At 43.3% G+C, this 16,873-nt stretch overlaps 2 protein-coding genes and 1 long non-coding RNA gene across 5 annotated transcripts; all 3 read left to right on the top strand.

The window, feature by feature from the left end:
* Positions 1-2,271: 2,271 nt before the first annotated feature.
* Positions 2,272-12,236, top strand: LOC310869764 (schwannomin-interacting protein 1-like). 2 transcript variants are annotated; one of them, XM_083780661.1, is made up of 8 exons: positions 2,290-3,124; positions 4,357-4,596; positions 5,504-5,631; positions 6,133-6,211; positions 7,486-7,602; positions 8,343-8,460; positions 8,967-11,383; positions 11,536-12,236. In XM_083780661.1, the coding sequence occupies exons 2-7, from the start codon at positions 4,360-4,362 to the stop codon at positions 9,059-9,061; spliced, it is 774 nt and encodes a 257-aa protein (XP_083636787.1). In that variant the 5' UTR covers positions 2,290-3,124; positions 4,357-4,359; the 3' UTR covers positions 9,062-11,383; positions 11,536-12,236. The 2 variants fall into 2 exon arrangements, with proteins under 2 accessions (XP_083636786.1, XP_083636787.1); XM_083780660.1 differs by having other exon boundaries at positions 2,272-3,124; positions 6,133-6,217; positions 8,967-12,236.
* On the top strand, positions 4,621-5,445 carry LOC310869776. The gene is made up of 2 exons (XR_014570184.1): positions 4,621-5,057; positions 5,169-5,445. It is a non-coding gene; the product is annotated as an uncharacterized lncRNA (long non-coding RNA).
* Positions 12,237-13,274: 1,038 nt separating the features above from the next.
* LOC310862394 (P2Y purinoceptor 6) lies at positions 13,275-16,599 on the top strand. Of its 2 annotated transcripts, XM_083770282.1 has the most exons (3): positions 13,275-13,353; positions 14,455-15,096; positions 15,607-16,599. In XM_083770282.1, exons 2-3 carry the CDS (start codon positions 14,627-14,629, stop codon positions 16,520-16,522), a joined length of 1,386 nt encoding a protein of 461 aa, XP_083626408.1. In that variant the 5' UTR covers positions 13,275-13,353; positions 14,455-14,626; the 3' UTR covers positions 16,523-16,599. The 2 variants fall into 2 exon arrangements, with proteins under 2 accessions (XP_083626408.1, XP_083626407.1); XM_083770281.1 differs by lacking the exon at positions 13,275-13,353 and having other exon boundaries at positions 13,606-15,096.
* The last annotated feature ends 274 nt before the right edge of the window (positions 16,600-16,873 follow it).

The raw sequence follows: 16,873 nt of genomic DNA, 5'->3' as shown, positions 1-16,873 counted from the left end.
TCCAAATTTCAGAAAAGCTTTATGGAGGGTTCCGAGAGGGGCTAGCAGCCTACTAGAATAGCCTATATTTAGCCTATAATAATTGCGACCATAGGTCGCAGTTTACTATGAAAACCTGCATATCCTGTCAGTCAGTCGTGTCACACGTCATGTCACGCCTCCATTATGGTCACTGTAACTGCTCCTAAACCATCTTCATCTGGTGCAGAAATAAGACAACGTCCCAACTGATATCGAGAGGGCTTTTTATTTATCCCAAGCGACAACGTGAAAAACTGCAACACAAAACATAACAATATTCTTTTAAACACAATGAAACATGAAATATGAATGTCCTTGTCAGTCAATCATGATGTCCGTATTATATAAACAATTAAATGAAATGTACACAAACAATTAAACGATACAATGGCAATATAACTTTTACAGACACAAACAAACCAACTGGGAACATACCGTATGCGCCTTCTGCACAGACTTTTGGGAGTTCAGTTCTTGTTCTTTTTTATATTATTTTCTTTCTTATCTTTTGTGGAGACTCTCTGACTAGCCCTCCAAGCAGAACCCAAATGCTACTGAAGTTTCTGACATTTGTTCGACCCAGTGCATTGGGTCCTGTTCCACGTCGTCCATGCCACCTGATTAAAACATTTACTGGCTCATGTTTACATGTTAAAACGCCTCCCCGCGGCATGTGACGCCATTATTTTCCTTGAGTTATTCTGAATTCGGTAACTTTAAGTAGCTATACATCCCGGTGCGAATATCTCCTGTGGCGCGGAAGCCGTTAAGTATTTTTAATATATGTTTGCCCGATTTGGAAGCTTGGATTCTTCTTGTTTATTGACACCTCATTGTACCGCCTATCTGGCTAGCTAGTGGCGCTATAGCTATGACACAGCAGATCAGAGGCAGGGACGTAGCCTCACAAGCCAACCGCACACCGGGAGGCGGTACAATAAACGGTAAACAAACAAGAAGAAATAAAGCGACCAAATCGGTCAAACAAAGATTAAAAATACTTAACGGCTTCCGCGCCACAGGAGATATTCGCACCGGGATGTATAGCTACTTAAAGTTACCGAATTCAGAATAACTCAAGGAAAATAATGGCGTCACATGCCGCGGGTCCTATTTTAGAGAGAATCTCCACATCCGCATTTAGGAATTTCCATACGAAAATACACTAGCGAGCAGGGACCCAACGTAAAACTAAACAAAATATCAAAAAAGTTTTACGTAGGGTCCCGAAAGGGGCTACTCTCTGACATGAAAGAGCTCCTCTCTTCACCTCTGCTCTGTTTGTTATGCCCAAACCCAACAGGTGATTGAAATGAGGTGATTAGCTGCTTAGGTGAGCCTAATTCAACCTGCCCATGAACCAGACAAACAGACCACAAATACAGAGCACAGTAGATGGCACTATCTCACCATGCAAATACAATGTGTACCCAAATAAACATACATATAATGTTCACATATTATACATTTTCAGAAAGGTAAGCAATCAAATTGAATATTACAAAATACCCATTGCTGGGACAGCTACAGTCACGCCTCGTGCCATCACGCCACCATATGGCCGTCTCCATATAGGCCTATATGAAGATCACGACACTGACCTCATCAAACTGTGGATAGGCATAGAAGACTGGATCATCACCTAGATCTGCATATGTAGCCGGCCAGCAACTCTACATCTGACCTCAAACCTCAAACACTTAGATCTCCATATATGGAGCTGACCTATATGTTGATCCTCCCCACCCGTACTTCCTCTTCGATGTCTCCCTTTTGACTGATACCTGTCCAATCAGACTCTAGACTCTATAGGGCCCAAAGTTATTAGTTAGTAGACACTGACCTGCCCCCGCTGCCACGCTTAGATCTCCATATATGGAGCTGACCTGTTCTGACATACATTCCATATGTTGATCTGACCTCATCAAACACTGTACTCAAGACACCCTCCATATATGACCAGTACTAGTACAGAATTCAATCCATATGTTGATCTGACCCCCCATCCCAAAGCGCCAACGCTCGCCCAGCAGTCTGCCGTCACCCAGGCGGATGCGTGCACCTCAGAGCCCTCAGGGCGTCTTACTGTTATATTGACTATAGGCATATTGACTAGCCACATACACATGTGCCGCCGTGTAATATTATTGTTATTACCATTATTATTATTATTATTATTATTATTATTATTATTAAATTAAAACAACTGTTCTATTCGATATCAGCCAGGCCATAAAATCAGATGAATGTTGAACTTGAAGAATTACATTTTACAGCGTTTAAGCTCTGCTCATTGGGATCGTTGTCCGGCTGGTCGTCCCTATATGAGCACTTGTTGCTTGCTTGTAAAGTAGCCTGCCTAGCCTACAATGAACTAGTGTATTCTTCCATACTGCGGTTAGTCGTTTTTACCCATGTGTTTATCTGAGATGTACTGCGCCTCATCCTACAAACTATATCTGCTCCTCTGGCTCTCATCTCCCACACAGGACAGAAATCTCCCATCTGTTTTGAGTCGTCATCTCCAAAAATTGTGAAACTGGACACCCAGAACGAAGCTCATTGTTAATAACCCTTTCAGGGCACAGACATCATTGTGTCCTAAACATTGTTTCATCAGAAATCCCAGCCAGGCCACCACAAAGCCACCCGTCCGTCCGCGCACTTTCTTTCCAATACAATACCTATGAGACAATGTACATGCAACAACAATGCAATGTCAATCATTCAAGGAATCCTGGCCTGGGCGTCGCCAAACGGGACATTTTAGCAGTCGTGTGAAACGGTGAAAGGCGCTCTGAGTCTGGATGGGACAGTGTGTGCGTTGCATTGCATAGGGCCAAATAGCAGAGGAGGTTAAAAGTGGGAACAGACTGAGACCATGAAGAGAAGAGGAGGAGGGGAGCTGGAGAGGGAAGGAGGGAGGAAGGGGTTGCCTTCAAGAGGGGTGTTTCCTTGACTTCTGGAAGGAAGAGTTTCATAATAACAAGTCTTTTAATTTGACAAATTATAGCGATGGTTAAAAACGCACGTTTCGAGAACGGACAGGGGAAAGGAGGAAAAACAATGTCAGAGGAGCTAAGGCATGCTTGGATATGAATAGGTAGGTAATGTTAAATGTTGTCTGCAAACTTCCACTCTGTAAACAACAACATTCATTCTGCTGTGTTCTGTTATAGAGAAGAGGAGCGTTCGTGGGAGTCTCTCTGGGGGTCCCTCCCTGGACGACATGAGACGAAATGCTAAAATGTACGGAAATAAAATACTGCCATTATATATTCCTCGTACACGCGGTGTCGAGTCGCGCGCAGATCTACAAGCTCACAACGCGTCGCACTATTGACTATTTTCGGAGCGCGACACCATCTTACGGAGGAGTAGCCGAAGTTGGTCTTTTGCAGAAGTGTAGCTGTGTAGGCGTGCGCTGGTTTACAATTAGGGTAATTCATGTAAATGAGCAGATAAAGATTTGATTAGGTTGCTAAATTAACACGTATAGGCTACTCAAATGAAACGCTAGCTGGCTCATATTCTGATGGAGAATAGAGACCAACATAGCCTTGGTTTATTATTATTATTATTATTATTATTATTATTATTATTATTATTATTAACTGTCATAGGCTGTAGTCTATATACACTAACTCTAAGGCTGTAGTAAGTATAGGCATAACCCTTCAACAAGGCTCCAGACTTCCCAAAACAAACTGGTCAGGCTATTACTTGGCCTCACTCTCCGAACCCACCTCATCCCTGCCCACTTTGACAGGCTGGAATGGCTTAGGGTTGACGACAGAGTACAGCATCTTGCAATGGGTCTGGTCCACAAGATTAGCTATACACCACCAAGATAGTCAACAAAGTCCACACCCACAACACCAGAGGGAGTTCAACAAACCATGTGCAACCCAGATTCAGCACAAACAAGGGACTAAATTCATTTCGCTCCTATGCCACCAAAATGTGGAACGCCCTACCAAAAAGTCATTAAGAGATGCAAATCCCTTGACTCCTTCAAAACTGCTCTCAAAGGGCACCTACGGACGGCTGCAATTCGAAACTGGCTCCCGTAAAATCTGAATCCCCCACCCACCCCTTTTCCCCCTCACTGCATATGTTTCTTTTCCCCTTTTACCTCCTCTATGATGATTTCCTGTTTCGACTATATAGTTGTGTATATCCGTACGTCTCTAAATGTTTTGATGAATTGAAAATGGTGGGACCTTTCCTTAAATTTTATCACACGATTTTGCAAACCATTTATTCACCCAGTGTCAATTATTGAATGTAATCCTGGGCGCTACACTTCTCTGCCAACGTTCTTTTCCTTTTCAGAGAATGGAGAGAGGAACCAAGGAGAAAGAAAGCTCAGAGGAAAAAGAGAGTGATGATCATCCCAAGGAGGAAGAAGAGAAAGATGAGAACGGACTTGATCATCAGCAGAGTGCTGCTGCAGGCTCCTGTGAAGAGCGCCAACAGAACCAACCACCGGCACCCATCATGCACTGGGAGGATCTAAGCCTGCGGATCGCAGAGCTTGAGAAACAGGAAGAAGAACGGAAGGAACGGTCAAAGGTCAGCCGACTCAGCCCTATGTTACACAGTAAAATCCTCAGTTTTAGAGTTTACACATAGACAAATGGACCTGTAAGGCATACCAAAGCCTTTTATCCAAAGTTGAATCAGTGGTGGCAAATCTTTCAGGGTGGGGGACGAAGAGACATATAGACGAGCCGTCACTGTGCACTCAAAACACTTCCAAACACACAGAGTTGAAAACATTTGAACCTTGTCAATATGTTGATGTGAAGTTTGTGAACAAGCGCCGCAGATGCTCAGCACCTGGTGCCGCTTCTGGCTATTCAAGGAAAATAATGACCTGAGACATTTCTTCCAGAGCTGAGAGTGCAGAATATGTTTTAAATGGTTTTCAATGGGAGCACAGAGTATTTACCCTATTCTGCACTGCACATTTACATCTGGTGTTTATCAGCTTGCTGAGAGTTGAAATATTTTCAATTTGGGTGTTTTAAAGCGTTTTTTTAGTTGAGCACCTTGTGTCTTAAGCTGGGAAGAAACACTTGTGGACAGTCAGACATACAGCTCAAGTATCCATTTGGCTACATTTGTATTTTGTACACTCTCAGGGTTAAAAATGATTAAGCTGCAAAGACATGAAGTCACGATTCTCACCTAAAAAGTGGATTATAAATCTAATCCCAATTAACTCTGTGCTTTCATCAAAGGCACTTGTTTGTTGGACTGACACATAATTGGCTGTTGTGACGGCAATCAAATCTGGGACCTTTCAATTATAGGACAGCCTCTATGCTTCTGCAAGGCCACGGCAATGCTGATTGCATGTGCTTCAGTGCCCTGTCAAGCACATGGTAACAGACACAGCATTGTTCAAAGTGATTAATAGCCTACATGTGGCTTGACCTTTTCTTGATTTCCTTGCCCCTCTTCTCCTGTCCTCCAGAGTGGAGGTGGCATAGAGCTGAGGACCCAGTCAGGGGGCGGAGCTGAGGACAGGCACAGGAGGCTGTGGGGAGCCAACTGGGAGGAGGAGGATGAGGAGGACACGCCGAGATGTAGAGTTACGTCTAGGTAATGAAGGACAATTCAGAATAATCAGACAGTGACTGTGCAAAAGTGCAATGAACACTAAGAGTGGGCCGCTGGCAGTGGCTGTAGCTGAGAGGGTAGAGAGGTCGTCTGGGAATCGGAAGGTCACAGGTTCAACCATTGGCTGGCCCAACTGCTCCCCCCGCGCTCTCATCGCAAGTAAAGTAAAAAAATAATTTGCATAGCCCTTTTTATACAGCCCCCCTGAAACTCGACATGCTTCACTTGAAATGCATGCAAACACAGATATGAAATAGGCAGAAATGGTGCAAACTGACAAATCAAGGTAAAAATTGTACTTTCCTCAAAAGGAAATCCATATGATCAGAACATAATAACGGACAACAAATTAATAGCACAGATAACTTAAAACATAAAAATGGATAGAAAGACAAAAGAAAAAACATTATGGTTGACTTTCATACTAAATATTGCAATATAATTTAGGAATGTCATGTGTTTTTGCGTCTGTTGTGTTCACAGATTTCACAATCACAGAAACCTACAGCTGTGCTTCATCAACGACAGCGACAGTGAAGAAGATGAGGGAGCCCATAAAAAGGTCAGGGTTTTGACTGATCTCCACCACATCATCCCGAAGATTTAAATACCATAGTTAGTTAGTTTTAATCAGCGCATATTCACATTTGCTCAAAACTTGATGTCTGCATATTATTTGTACAATATGGAAACCACAAGGTTAACCCATGAAGCAATAAATGAGTGTGTACACAGAGCATTCATAGCAAATCACTGTGTAAACAAAGTCAGTGAAGTGTTTTCAACAGATTCAATAACAGCAAGAAGAGGACAAACAACTCCAGAAAAACTGCAGTAAAGCACTGGAGCACACAGATATCAGGCAATAAACATTACTGGGCTTTACTTAAGGTTTAACAATAATCCTGAGGCCTTTCCCAGAGTTTCCTGGAGTTGATTTCCTCTATCAATGTTGCTCTGCTTAGAGAGCACCAGTTCAGCCTACAGTTCCCTGCTTTGGTGGCTGGAATGCGAGAAACGTCTTTCTTCATAGACATTTATTTATGTGTCAGCCAGTCGTTTGCTATCACAAAGTGGGTTGGCAGATGTTCTAGGAAACCGCACGCACGTACGCACGCATGCATGCACACACACACACACACACACACACACACACACACACACACACACACACACACACACACACACACACACACACACACACACACACACACACACGCGCGTGCACACACGCACACACACACACACACACACACGCACACACACACACACACACACACACACACACACACACACACACACACACACTCACTTAATATTTCTCTGACTTGTTTTTTCTTTCCACTGCTAGTGATAATGGATGAAAACAGAATCTCTAATGCTGGTCACAAGCTGTAATATTATACTTTATTGATCCCTGTGGGGAAGTTGGTCCTTATCATTTGGCCCTTCCCTTCCTAACTACATATAAGGAGCGGAGTATAAGCACTGAGCAGCACTCTGGGACCAGAGCTCAAACTGTAAGACCATTATGTCCATTTTGGAGTGAGGGCTAGATATGCAGATAGAATAAATGCTTCTATAAATTCAGATGATCTATTTTAGAAAGTTAGATTTTGTGCAACATGTTTTCAAAATCTTATTTCCTGACTACCTGAGACCGAGGTCTCGCAAACCCTGCATGCTCTTTCCTACCCAGACTCCAGGTTGGAAAACCCAGTTCAATGGCTTGTGAAAACCGGTGTCCGGGCCCAACAAAGAAAAGACAGTTGAGAACCAGTGCTTTATTTCACCGTTCTTTTACTTTGGCTGCTAACTGTACGATGTCTTGGCCAGGTTTCCACGGGGAGAGGTTGTAATGGTTACCATCCTTCTGGTCTGAAGCAGGAAGTAGTAGTGGCTCTGAGGGCTCTGAGAGATAAACTGTGGAATGAACAAAGACAGAAGGAGGAGGTGAGTAGGACGTTTCAGAAGCCCTATTTCCATTTGCACTGAAAGCTGCAAATCTACTGCCGACATTCCACATTGGCTTAATGTGGTAATAGGAGCTGGTGTTGATTTACGTAAATTAGGGGTGCAGTTAATTGTGATTTTAATAAAATAATCAATTTGGGGAGGGGGGATTTGGGGCATGTCATTATTGGTGAATATTTTCAAGACAAAACAAACTAAAATAGCAAACAATAGCCGATCTACAAACTCACAACACATTGCTATTTTTGCAAACCGTAACCCTCCTACAAATTGTGTCCAAGATCCACGCAAATTGGTGATGACATGCACTCCGAGGAGCGCACTTTTCTAGTTTTTTAATACAGCTACTGTATGTTATGGATTATTACATAATTATGGGAAAGAGATTCATGGTGGGACCAAAAAATCTAACAAACAAACTCTAACACATGAATAGGGAAAAAAGGTTGGAAAACGAATGTAAGTGTAGAGATAGAATAGAGGAAGAGCGAGAAATAACTATGTAGGGCATAAGATTATTGTTTCTTAAACATAAGATTTATGTTTGCTGTTCCAGATGAAGTCAATCTCTTTGTGTGCATTGCATTGTGTGTGTGTGTGTGTGTGTGTGTGTGTGTGTGTGTGTGTGTGTGTGTGTGTGTGTGTGTGTGTGTGTGTGTGTGTGTGTGTGTGTGTGTGTGTGTGTGCGTGTGTGTGTGTGTGTGTGTGTGTGTGTGTAGAATCTGGGGAGCAGCAGTGCTGTGGCCAAACGGAAGCGTCTGGAGCACTGTGAGCTACAGAACTGTTCAGCGCAGCAGCTGGTTGGCCTCAAGGAATCACTCCAACAGGACATACAAGGTATGCAAACATGCATTCACGTAATGCAAACACACACAACTTCACTTGCACGCACGCATACACATTGAAGCAATGGTGTGCCTGCGGCCCCCGGGGACCCTAATGTGGCCTCTGGGGCCACACATGGCAGACCCCTGAACAGTGTTTGTGCCAAGTTTGGTGCAGATTGGAGCAGCGCACAGGTGCACCTGTGGCACCCAAGAGTGTACAACAATTTATTTTAACATCCTATTTTAAGCATGAATTACGTTTATAAGGCACTGAGTTCAATTGAGGATTTTACAATGTTGTTTTGCTTGTTGTCTCGTAGTAGAAATTGAAACCTGATCGGGTCCTACTGCTTCCCTAACGTCGGTCTCTGAATGAATGCATGTACATTGCAGTCATTCAATAATACTATATGTTGTGTAGAGCATAGTGAATATAATATGTACTGTCTTGTCTATCAACAGTTATCCTAACAACCATATGTTACTCCTTCCATCCCCATCTCTCTCCTCTTTTAGACCTGAGCTCTGAGCTGGTGGCCCACCTGCTGGTGCGAGACCAGCTGAGGACCAAACAGGACGCCATGCTTCTGGACGTACAGGACATGACGTAGCACCAGGATCACCTGCTGCTACCAAGCCAACACAGAACCATCAAGCTCCCTTGCCGCCAACATGGATGTGTGGCCACTGTGGAACCAGCATGAGGACCAGGTTGTTATTGCATTGGCCAAACAATGCTTGACTTGTGATTGACCTGGTGGTTTATAGTCCTCAGTGGAACAATGAGGTGTGTTAAACTTGGATATTCAGGTTACATTTCTATAAACACATGAGTGGCCATTCCACTCCAGTTTGTGTTTATTGTAGTAGGACATCAATGAGGGAGTCAGCATAGGGGACTCGGGGAGGGACATGAGTTAAGATCTCGGTGGGACCTGGCTCATCTGTAGACCTGGAAGATGTATGTACATACAGGTGGCTGTAGAGATAGCAGCCATAACCATTACTCTGGGCATCTCAATATGAGAAATGACACATTATTGAGAATTCAATCCCGCCCTGTTGACTGGACAGGAAGTGACATAACCTGAACATCCAGGACAACTGGAAATGACATTGCCATAAAACCATGTCAACCTAATAAGACTAACATGTGGCAGAACATCATCGGCTCCCTGAGTAAAATAAAGTAAACATCAAACATTTAATCAAGGATAGATCTTAGGGATTTTGGTAAGCATTAGTGACAGCCATATCCATGCCACATCCATTTATAGCCACGGTTAAATTCTGGCTAATGAAGACACTATTTCGCTAGCCTAGTGGCTATGGAAGCCATTTGCAATGGGCTAGTAGATTAATAAAATGTCTAATCTTGCTTTCAATGGAACATAACAGGAACAGTAAAACATGTTTATATAGCTCTAAAGTGCCATCTGGTGGACATTCAATGTACCTTAAATGGCTACATACTGTACATTTGATCAATAGTGCCAGTGAGAAGGGAATCCAGGACAATTGCTGTTAGTTACAGGTCCATATAGAAAGGGAATGGGCTCCTAACCCTGGCAAAGATTGTGCTGTGCAGTTTACGCCACACAACAGTGCCAAACAACACACTCGACCAAGCTTGGGAGCTGAATGTGTGATTTCCCTTTGTTCTTGAGTAGGACGTCAGATCACAGGAAGAGAGTGGGTCCTTTAGGGAAAAGGAGGAGGTGATTGTGACGTGACTTTTTGAGTGTGATGGAAAGTGAAGGCTTCCTCCTGCACTCTTCAGGAAATCCTCTGACATTGTTGAAACGAAAGGCATGATGGACAACAACACAATATACAGTCTCAATTATCAAAATGCAAAGTCATCCCAGCGAGAGTGGAACAACTAAAGTGATCGGTCTTTTTTCAGCAGAGGGTTGTGCATTTTGAACCAAAACCGGCTGCAATGTTCCTATTAGTGACCAAGCAACCAGTGGCTGATTCTCAAACGTTTTAACACAGTTTCCACAGTTTGATATGCATTAGGCCTCTGATCCCCATTTGATTTATCTCTGGACCAATGTGCACTGTAACATCATGAGTATTAATTTAACTCTGAGAATGCACAAATCTTTCCAAATGGACCTGTGATGGTCCATTTGTTACACTCTCAGAGTTACAGATCCATAAGGATCCATTCGGTTCCTAACTATAATCATTAACTGGTGGGACCCCTGGCGGTCCCCAGACCCCACGTTGACAACCACAGGGTTACGTGTCCCCATTTCAACTTGTGTTTGCCAAAACACAGATACACAGACATGATTTGTGCCTCATAGAGACAGTGTGTGGCCTTCCCTGCCACACTATCACATAAGATCATAAAATTAGATTTGGGCATTCAGCCTGCTTGAGTAAATCCAGACAATCATTTATATAAAAATGAGAGATACCAGCTTTTCACAAGTTTTATTGTGCTTTCTTTTATTTAGTACATAACTTATTGTTACTATAACAAGGGAATACTCCACTTACAGTATAGACTGTGCACGAGGTTAAAGAGATTTATTTTTCCTCAATTATTTTTGTTTGGTTCAGATTTCAGAACTAGAAATGCTAACTTTTAGGATCTTAGCCATATCAGACCTAACAGTAATGCATAATAACTTGAATAATGCCATCTTTTGATGAAGCTGTTCTTTAATGGTTCCATAAAAAGGTTTTGTGTTGGGTTTTGATCATTCATTTCATAATCGTTTACTTATCACAAGGGAATAATCTACTCATTATACTTATTATGAAAATAATTTGAATGTAATATATTGCTACAAAGGTCCACAAGGCCAGTCAGTCAATAGAAATGTAAGTACTACTTGTCAACTTTGAGATAGCTGTTCTATTTTAGGAGGGACCTATGGATAGGTTACAAATGAACAGTACAAAACATGTATTTTAGAGTAGACATTTGACTTGTGTTTACTTGAACTGAAGGTTTACGTGATCTTTAAGAGGATGACCAGGTTTTGTTGAAACCTACAAACCCCGTCCGTGATGAAAATGTATTACACTATTGCAAGGGCATTGTTCTGAAAGTAAGGTCTGAAGGCAGAGACCGTGTTGAGATACAGGCTTATAGCACTTCTAAAGTTGGCTTAATAAAAGCGGTATCATCTGTGGTTTCAACAGTGATATGGGAAAGTGTCCTCTATCATAATTCCAACATTTGTTTACCATTTAAGTACCACCAGATTAGGAGACGGGATGCTGCTACTCACTTTTTTGTGTGATCTTGTGCCTTACTTAAAAACTATACCTATTTTGTGATTTCCATTAAACAGTTGCAGAATGACATTCACCCCATGTCTCCCATACAGAAATGTTTTGATGTTGAGATGAGTGAGGGAGAACTTGTCTGGCCTGCACAGAGCCCTGACCATAACCCTATCAAACATCTCTGGAATAAGGTGTTGTATATAGGGTCTAATCGCCGAAGTGTCTGACCTCACTATTATTGCTCTTGTGGCTATGGTTGAATGAATGTAAGCTAATTAATTGCAGCAGCAATGTTGTTCCAACTTGTGAAAATCCATCCCAGAATATAGTAGAGAATGTTATTAGGATGGAGCAACCAATCAATGACCATGATTTGCTTGTCCACTAATGTTTGGTCATATAGCCTAATAATCATGAAAGAAAAATAGGTTAGTGTTAAGGGCATTGGACTTTTGTACTTACCTAAAAAAGTTATCTTTAAGTAATTATTTTTATCTGAATTATTTTATGTTCAATAAACGTCATAGGGTTATTTAACGTTCTTGCCCTTGCTTTGTTTATTCATACCACGGCTACCTATGTGCTGCTTGACCTGTGATGCTTGAGCACATATCACTGCACGCTTAAATAAACATCATGACGCTTGTCATTTTTGTGTTTGTGGATGTCAGTTGACAAGCTTGGTGTTAATGAAGCACACAAACAGTGAAAAAACGAGGGATGATGATGGGGGGGCAACAGTGTTCGGGATGACTGACCCAGAGAGAGAGAGGGAGGGAGGGAGGGGGGGGAGGAACACGAAGGATTGACTTCTTTACAACCTATGATCTGTGTTGGAGATGAAACAGACAAGCAGCTACTGATGCCGTTTCTTCCATAGTCGTTTAGCTAATGGGTGACTGAGACAACAGAGCAATCCCTGGAGAGGTTTTCATTTTTGAAAAACCACTTGTAACTACAGAAGTAGGTAAGTGAATTAGTGCACCTGACCCTCAGTGTACTTATCAATCTATAATTTTTATCAGAGTAATTTGTGCATTTTTTATCTCACAGCCTCAAGCAAGATCACAGAAAGAGGGCACATTGATACTATTCTGCAATTAATTCATATCACATCTAAATGCATGTTGAGTAACTATCCTTCAACAACTAGATTTAATCATTTTCTGTTCTGTAAGAATAAGAACGTGTTGAGTCTACTTCACTAATAAGTAATAACTTAAAGTTTATTTTCATATAAATGTGTCTTGTATACAGTAGGCCTATGTATAAAAATGGTGAATACATGTCTAAGTTTAGGAAACTAACTGGTTAATTTAATAAGATACCATACCCTCAAAGCATCAGCATTCATGAGTGAACCAACAATAGAAAGCATTGTTAACGTATTCATTAAACTATGTACTTTCCACTCTGTTGGATTCAGCACTGCAGTGATGATATGATCAGAGTCCCTGCAGCTTCTTGTATTGGGTTTCATTCCTGCAGTTCTTACTGAATGAATGGTGATCAATTATTTACAGCCACACTGAAGGTCAGTGGATTGGGCCTGAGACCCTTAGCTCTGGACCGAGACATTTATAACTACATCCACTGTGGAAAGGCAGGACGAGATATATGCTGTAAATGACCTTCTGGACAGGAGCATCTTCAGGTAACCGCTTACCGTAGTTTATGCTAAACTATGCCTCTGAATGTGAGTGTATGTGGGGGTCTGTGTTTTAATCGCTTACTCATGTCAACTTGGTGTTCAGTGGAATTCCCGTTATTAACATCTTTAATGTAAACTGGGAGGGAAACATTTAGTGCATACACATCATTTTGTTTTGATCCAGGCTGACATGGAATTCTAAGTAAACGTTATTATTTATAATGCTCCTTACAAGAGTTACAAGGTACTGAGCGACTATACAGAACGCAGTGATTTGTGTAAAATGATATGGCAGAGAAGTATCAAGTTGAATTCGTTATAGTACATAATATACTGAGAATGTGCTCGACATATGATATACAGTATAAATACTGTATCAATACATATCACTTTACTCATATTTATCACTCCACAAATATGCATTATACATTATTCATTCATTCATACAGTACATAGGCTACACATTTTATTTTCAGGCATTGGTGCAGTAAAATGGACCTTGGAACATAAGTTCTCAAACACACATTTCTCCCCCAGTATAACTTCCTTGTTGTACACTTGACCAGTGTACCACACGGTGGTCTACAACTACAGTACACACACATGTACATGTGCATACAAACATTCCTCTACAGCTGCATCCATGAGATATGCCCCACTGTTCAACTGCACACAGCTAAAGAATTGTTGCAAAGAACAGCCATGCACTGTCCTGTTGCACTGATGTGACATTCAGTTGTCTTGCCACGTGAATGTTATTCACTGTTAAATGTATCTCCATTGTCGCCACGACAAATTCTCACCATTTCAAGTGATTCAGTTTATGACCAGCATGCCTCTCTGCAATTACGGTATAGGGATTCTTATGTTGCGAAACAGTCAGTGACCTTGTTCCAAAACATGAGCTTGAATTTAACCATGGTCAAAGTAGCTTTGCTGGAACATACTACATACGGTAGGCCTACATGAGTTGAGGGAGGTTTCCGGAAAACTGTGTTAATGATTGAGGGACTAATAGTCCGAGACATAGTCTTCATCAGCAAAACACATGCGGTACATTCTGAGAGTGTTTCCAAACTAATGACCGTGTTTTTTTCCCCACAGTATACACCTTATCTGAGGAACGGACTGCACAGTGGAGTAATACTCCACCAATGACAGAGAGTGATAGATAGATAAATAGACAGATAGAAATGACAGAATTTGCCCTGCAATGAGAGCGGAGCGTGAACATGACAAGCCACTTCAGAACAGCCCCAAATAGCGGCCAGATATCATGGGGTTGAACCAAGCTTCCAACGCCACACCTGGTAGTGCTGGCACCTTGTCAGGGATCCTCCACCCCAACACCTCTGGCACAATCCCCGCCCCACCTCTGTCCACCTCCGCCTGCAGCATTGACGAATCCTACAAGTATGTCTTCCTCCCCGTGTGCTACTCCCTCACCTTCCTCTTCAGCCTGACCCTCAACTCGGTGGTCCTCCTGCGCTCCTGCCGGCACCGCGGCGGTTGCCACCGACGAGGGCACGGTGGCGCCCGGCGGCGCTGGAACACCTCGCTGATCTACATGGTGAACCTGGCCACCACTGACCTCATGTACGGCCTCTCCCTGCCCTTCCTGGTGGCCAGCTATGTGCTCCGCGACCACTGGGTGTTCGGGGACTTCATGTGCCGCCTCGTCCGCTTCCTGTTCTACTTCAACCTCTACTGCTCCATCTTCTTCCTCACCTGCATCTCCATCCACAGGTAGGGCGCCTTGAATTCCCCGTTATCAAGTTGGCATGCACACTTACACACAAATGTCATCATCCTAAAAGGAATTCAATGTGTGAATGCAGTCTGTTGTCCCATATCAGTCTTTCGTTGGAAAGAAAGTTAGAAACAGGCTGTCATTTTAGCTTTGTACTTCCAGAAGTTCAGTGGAGGATACAGAGCCAAAAATGTCAACATTTGTGGTTCAAAGAAAAGGCCACAAAGTGTACCTGTGAATGAATGAATGAAACCTGTATTGGCCCTAAGGTCACTAACACAAAACCTGCCTTTCACTTTGAAGTATACTGGGGAAAAAAGGACAGTAGGGATCCAACATCTTTACTACAGGACATAGCCACAGGGCCTGGCTTGCAGGGATAAAACCTGTGAACCTTCCTTTGTCTACCTGGCAGTCTCTGTAACCACAAGACGAAATAACAAATGTTAGCGACATTATGATTGAGTAGAAGCAGAGTGACCTCAGACATGATCCTCTGTCCACAGGTATTTGGGTATCTGCCACCCAATGAGGACCATCACCCTGGAGAGCAGGAGAGTGGTGAAAGGGACATGCGCTTTGGTGTGGGTGGTGGTCTTCATCCTCACATGCCCCATCTTCAGGTTCGCCCAGACTGGCTATGTGCTGAGAGGGGGAGTCGCAGGAGAGAACATGACCAGGTCCGAGGGGGAGGGTGGGAACATCGCTATCAGTGGTGGCATCTCTCAGGGATATGTGAACTGTTGGGACGACGCCATAGATAAGGAGTTCGCCGATTATGTACCATACGGGATCGTCCTTCACCTGTTGGGCTTCTTTGTCCCCTTTGTCATCATCGCATGGTGTTACTCCCAGGTGGTCAGGACAATATTTCGAACCTTGCGTTCTCCGCCCAGTTCGGTGGAAGGGGGTGAGGACGGGGTGGCCGGAGACGGGTCAAATGACGGCGCTAGGGAAAGGACCTCGGTGTCCATATCTGGCTCGCAGCACTCCCACTACATACGCCGTCGCAGGAAGTCCATCAAGACCATCGTCACCATCACACTACTGTTCGCCCTCTGCTTCCTGCCATTCCATGTGACCCGGACGCTGTTCCTGCTGATGCGGAGAGGTAAAGTCGGGGGCTGCAACACCATGAAGACCGTCTCCATCTGCTACAAGGTGACCCGGCCACTGGCCTCCTGCAATGCCTGGCTCAATGCTCTCCTTTACTTCCTGACGGGGGACAAGGGCACCAGCTGCTGCTGGCTGGCAGGACCCACTCTCCGACGGGACCGCCGCAGTGGGTCCCTCTGGTGGCCACTGAAGCTCCTAAAGAAGGAGGGGGTGGGAGAGGAGGATCAGGAGGTGACTGAGAAGGTAGAAGCAGAAAGGGAGGTGGGCACGGAGATGGAGTCCAAGTCTTCAAGGGTTATCTTCTAATAGAGCAGTGGTTCTCAAACCTGTACAAAAGTGTACACTCTCAGAGTTACAGACCTTTAAGAAGGGAAAGGAAACCCCTCAAGGAACCCTGGGGGTCCCCAGAACCTACTTTGAGAACCGCTATCCTAGACAAAGCAGGGGTCTTAAATCTATTTTAAACTATGGACAAACAAATGAAGGGAGATCATAGTCCGGGACCTTTGTACACAAAAGATTTCAGCACTTTTATCATTAGTGATGAGATATAGACTATATATGGTCTCGTTTGTATGTGATAAATACAATGAATGCTAAAAATATGAAAATGTGGTTGGGGGTGGGGGCATTCCTGCTTCAAAAGACATTGCACCG

The sequence above is a fragment of the Protomyctophum parallelum genome, assembly GCF_964188405.1.
Source record: "Protomyctophum parallelum genome assembly, chromosome: 1".
Lineage (NCBI taxonomy): Eukaryota > Metazoa > Chordata > Actinopteri > Myctophiformes > Myctophidae > Protomyctophum > Protomyctophum parallelum.
The sequence above is the reverse complement of the archived record's forward strand: the minus strand, read 5'-3'. Positions and strand labels throughout refer to the sequence as shown.

Excerpts from the sequence above, each read along its gene's own strand:
- LOC310869764 (XM_083780660.1), top strand. The coding sequence starts at position 4,360 with ATGGAGAGAGGAACCAAGGAGAAAGAAAGCTCAGAGGAAAAAGAGAGT. Across the intron at positions 5,632-6,132 it reads AGATGTAGAGTTACGTCTAG|ATTTCACAATCACAGAAACC; the intron begins GTAATGAAGGAC and ends TTGTGTTCACAG. Across the intron at positions 7,603-8,342 it reads AACAAAGACAGAAGGAGGAG|AATCTGGGGAGCAGCAGTGC; the intron begins GTGAGTAGGACG and ends GTGTGTGTGTAG.
- LOC310862394 (XM_083770282.1), top strand. The coding sequence starts at position 14,627 with ATGGGGTTGAACCAAGCTTCCAACGCCACACCTGGTAGTGCTGGCACC. Across the intron at positions 15,097-15,606 it reads ACCTGCATCTCCATCCACAG|GTATTTGGGTATCTGCCACC; the intron begins GTAGGGCGCCTT and ends CTCTGTCCACAG.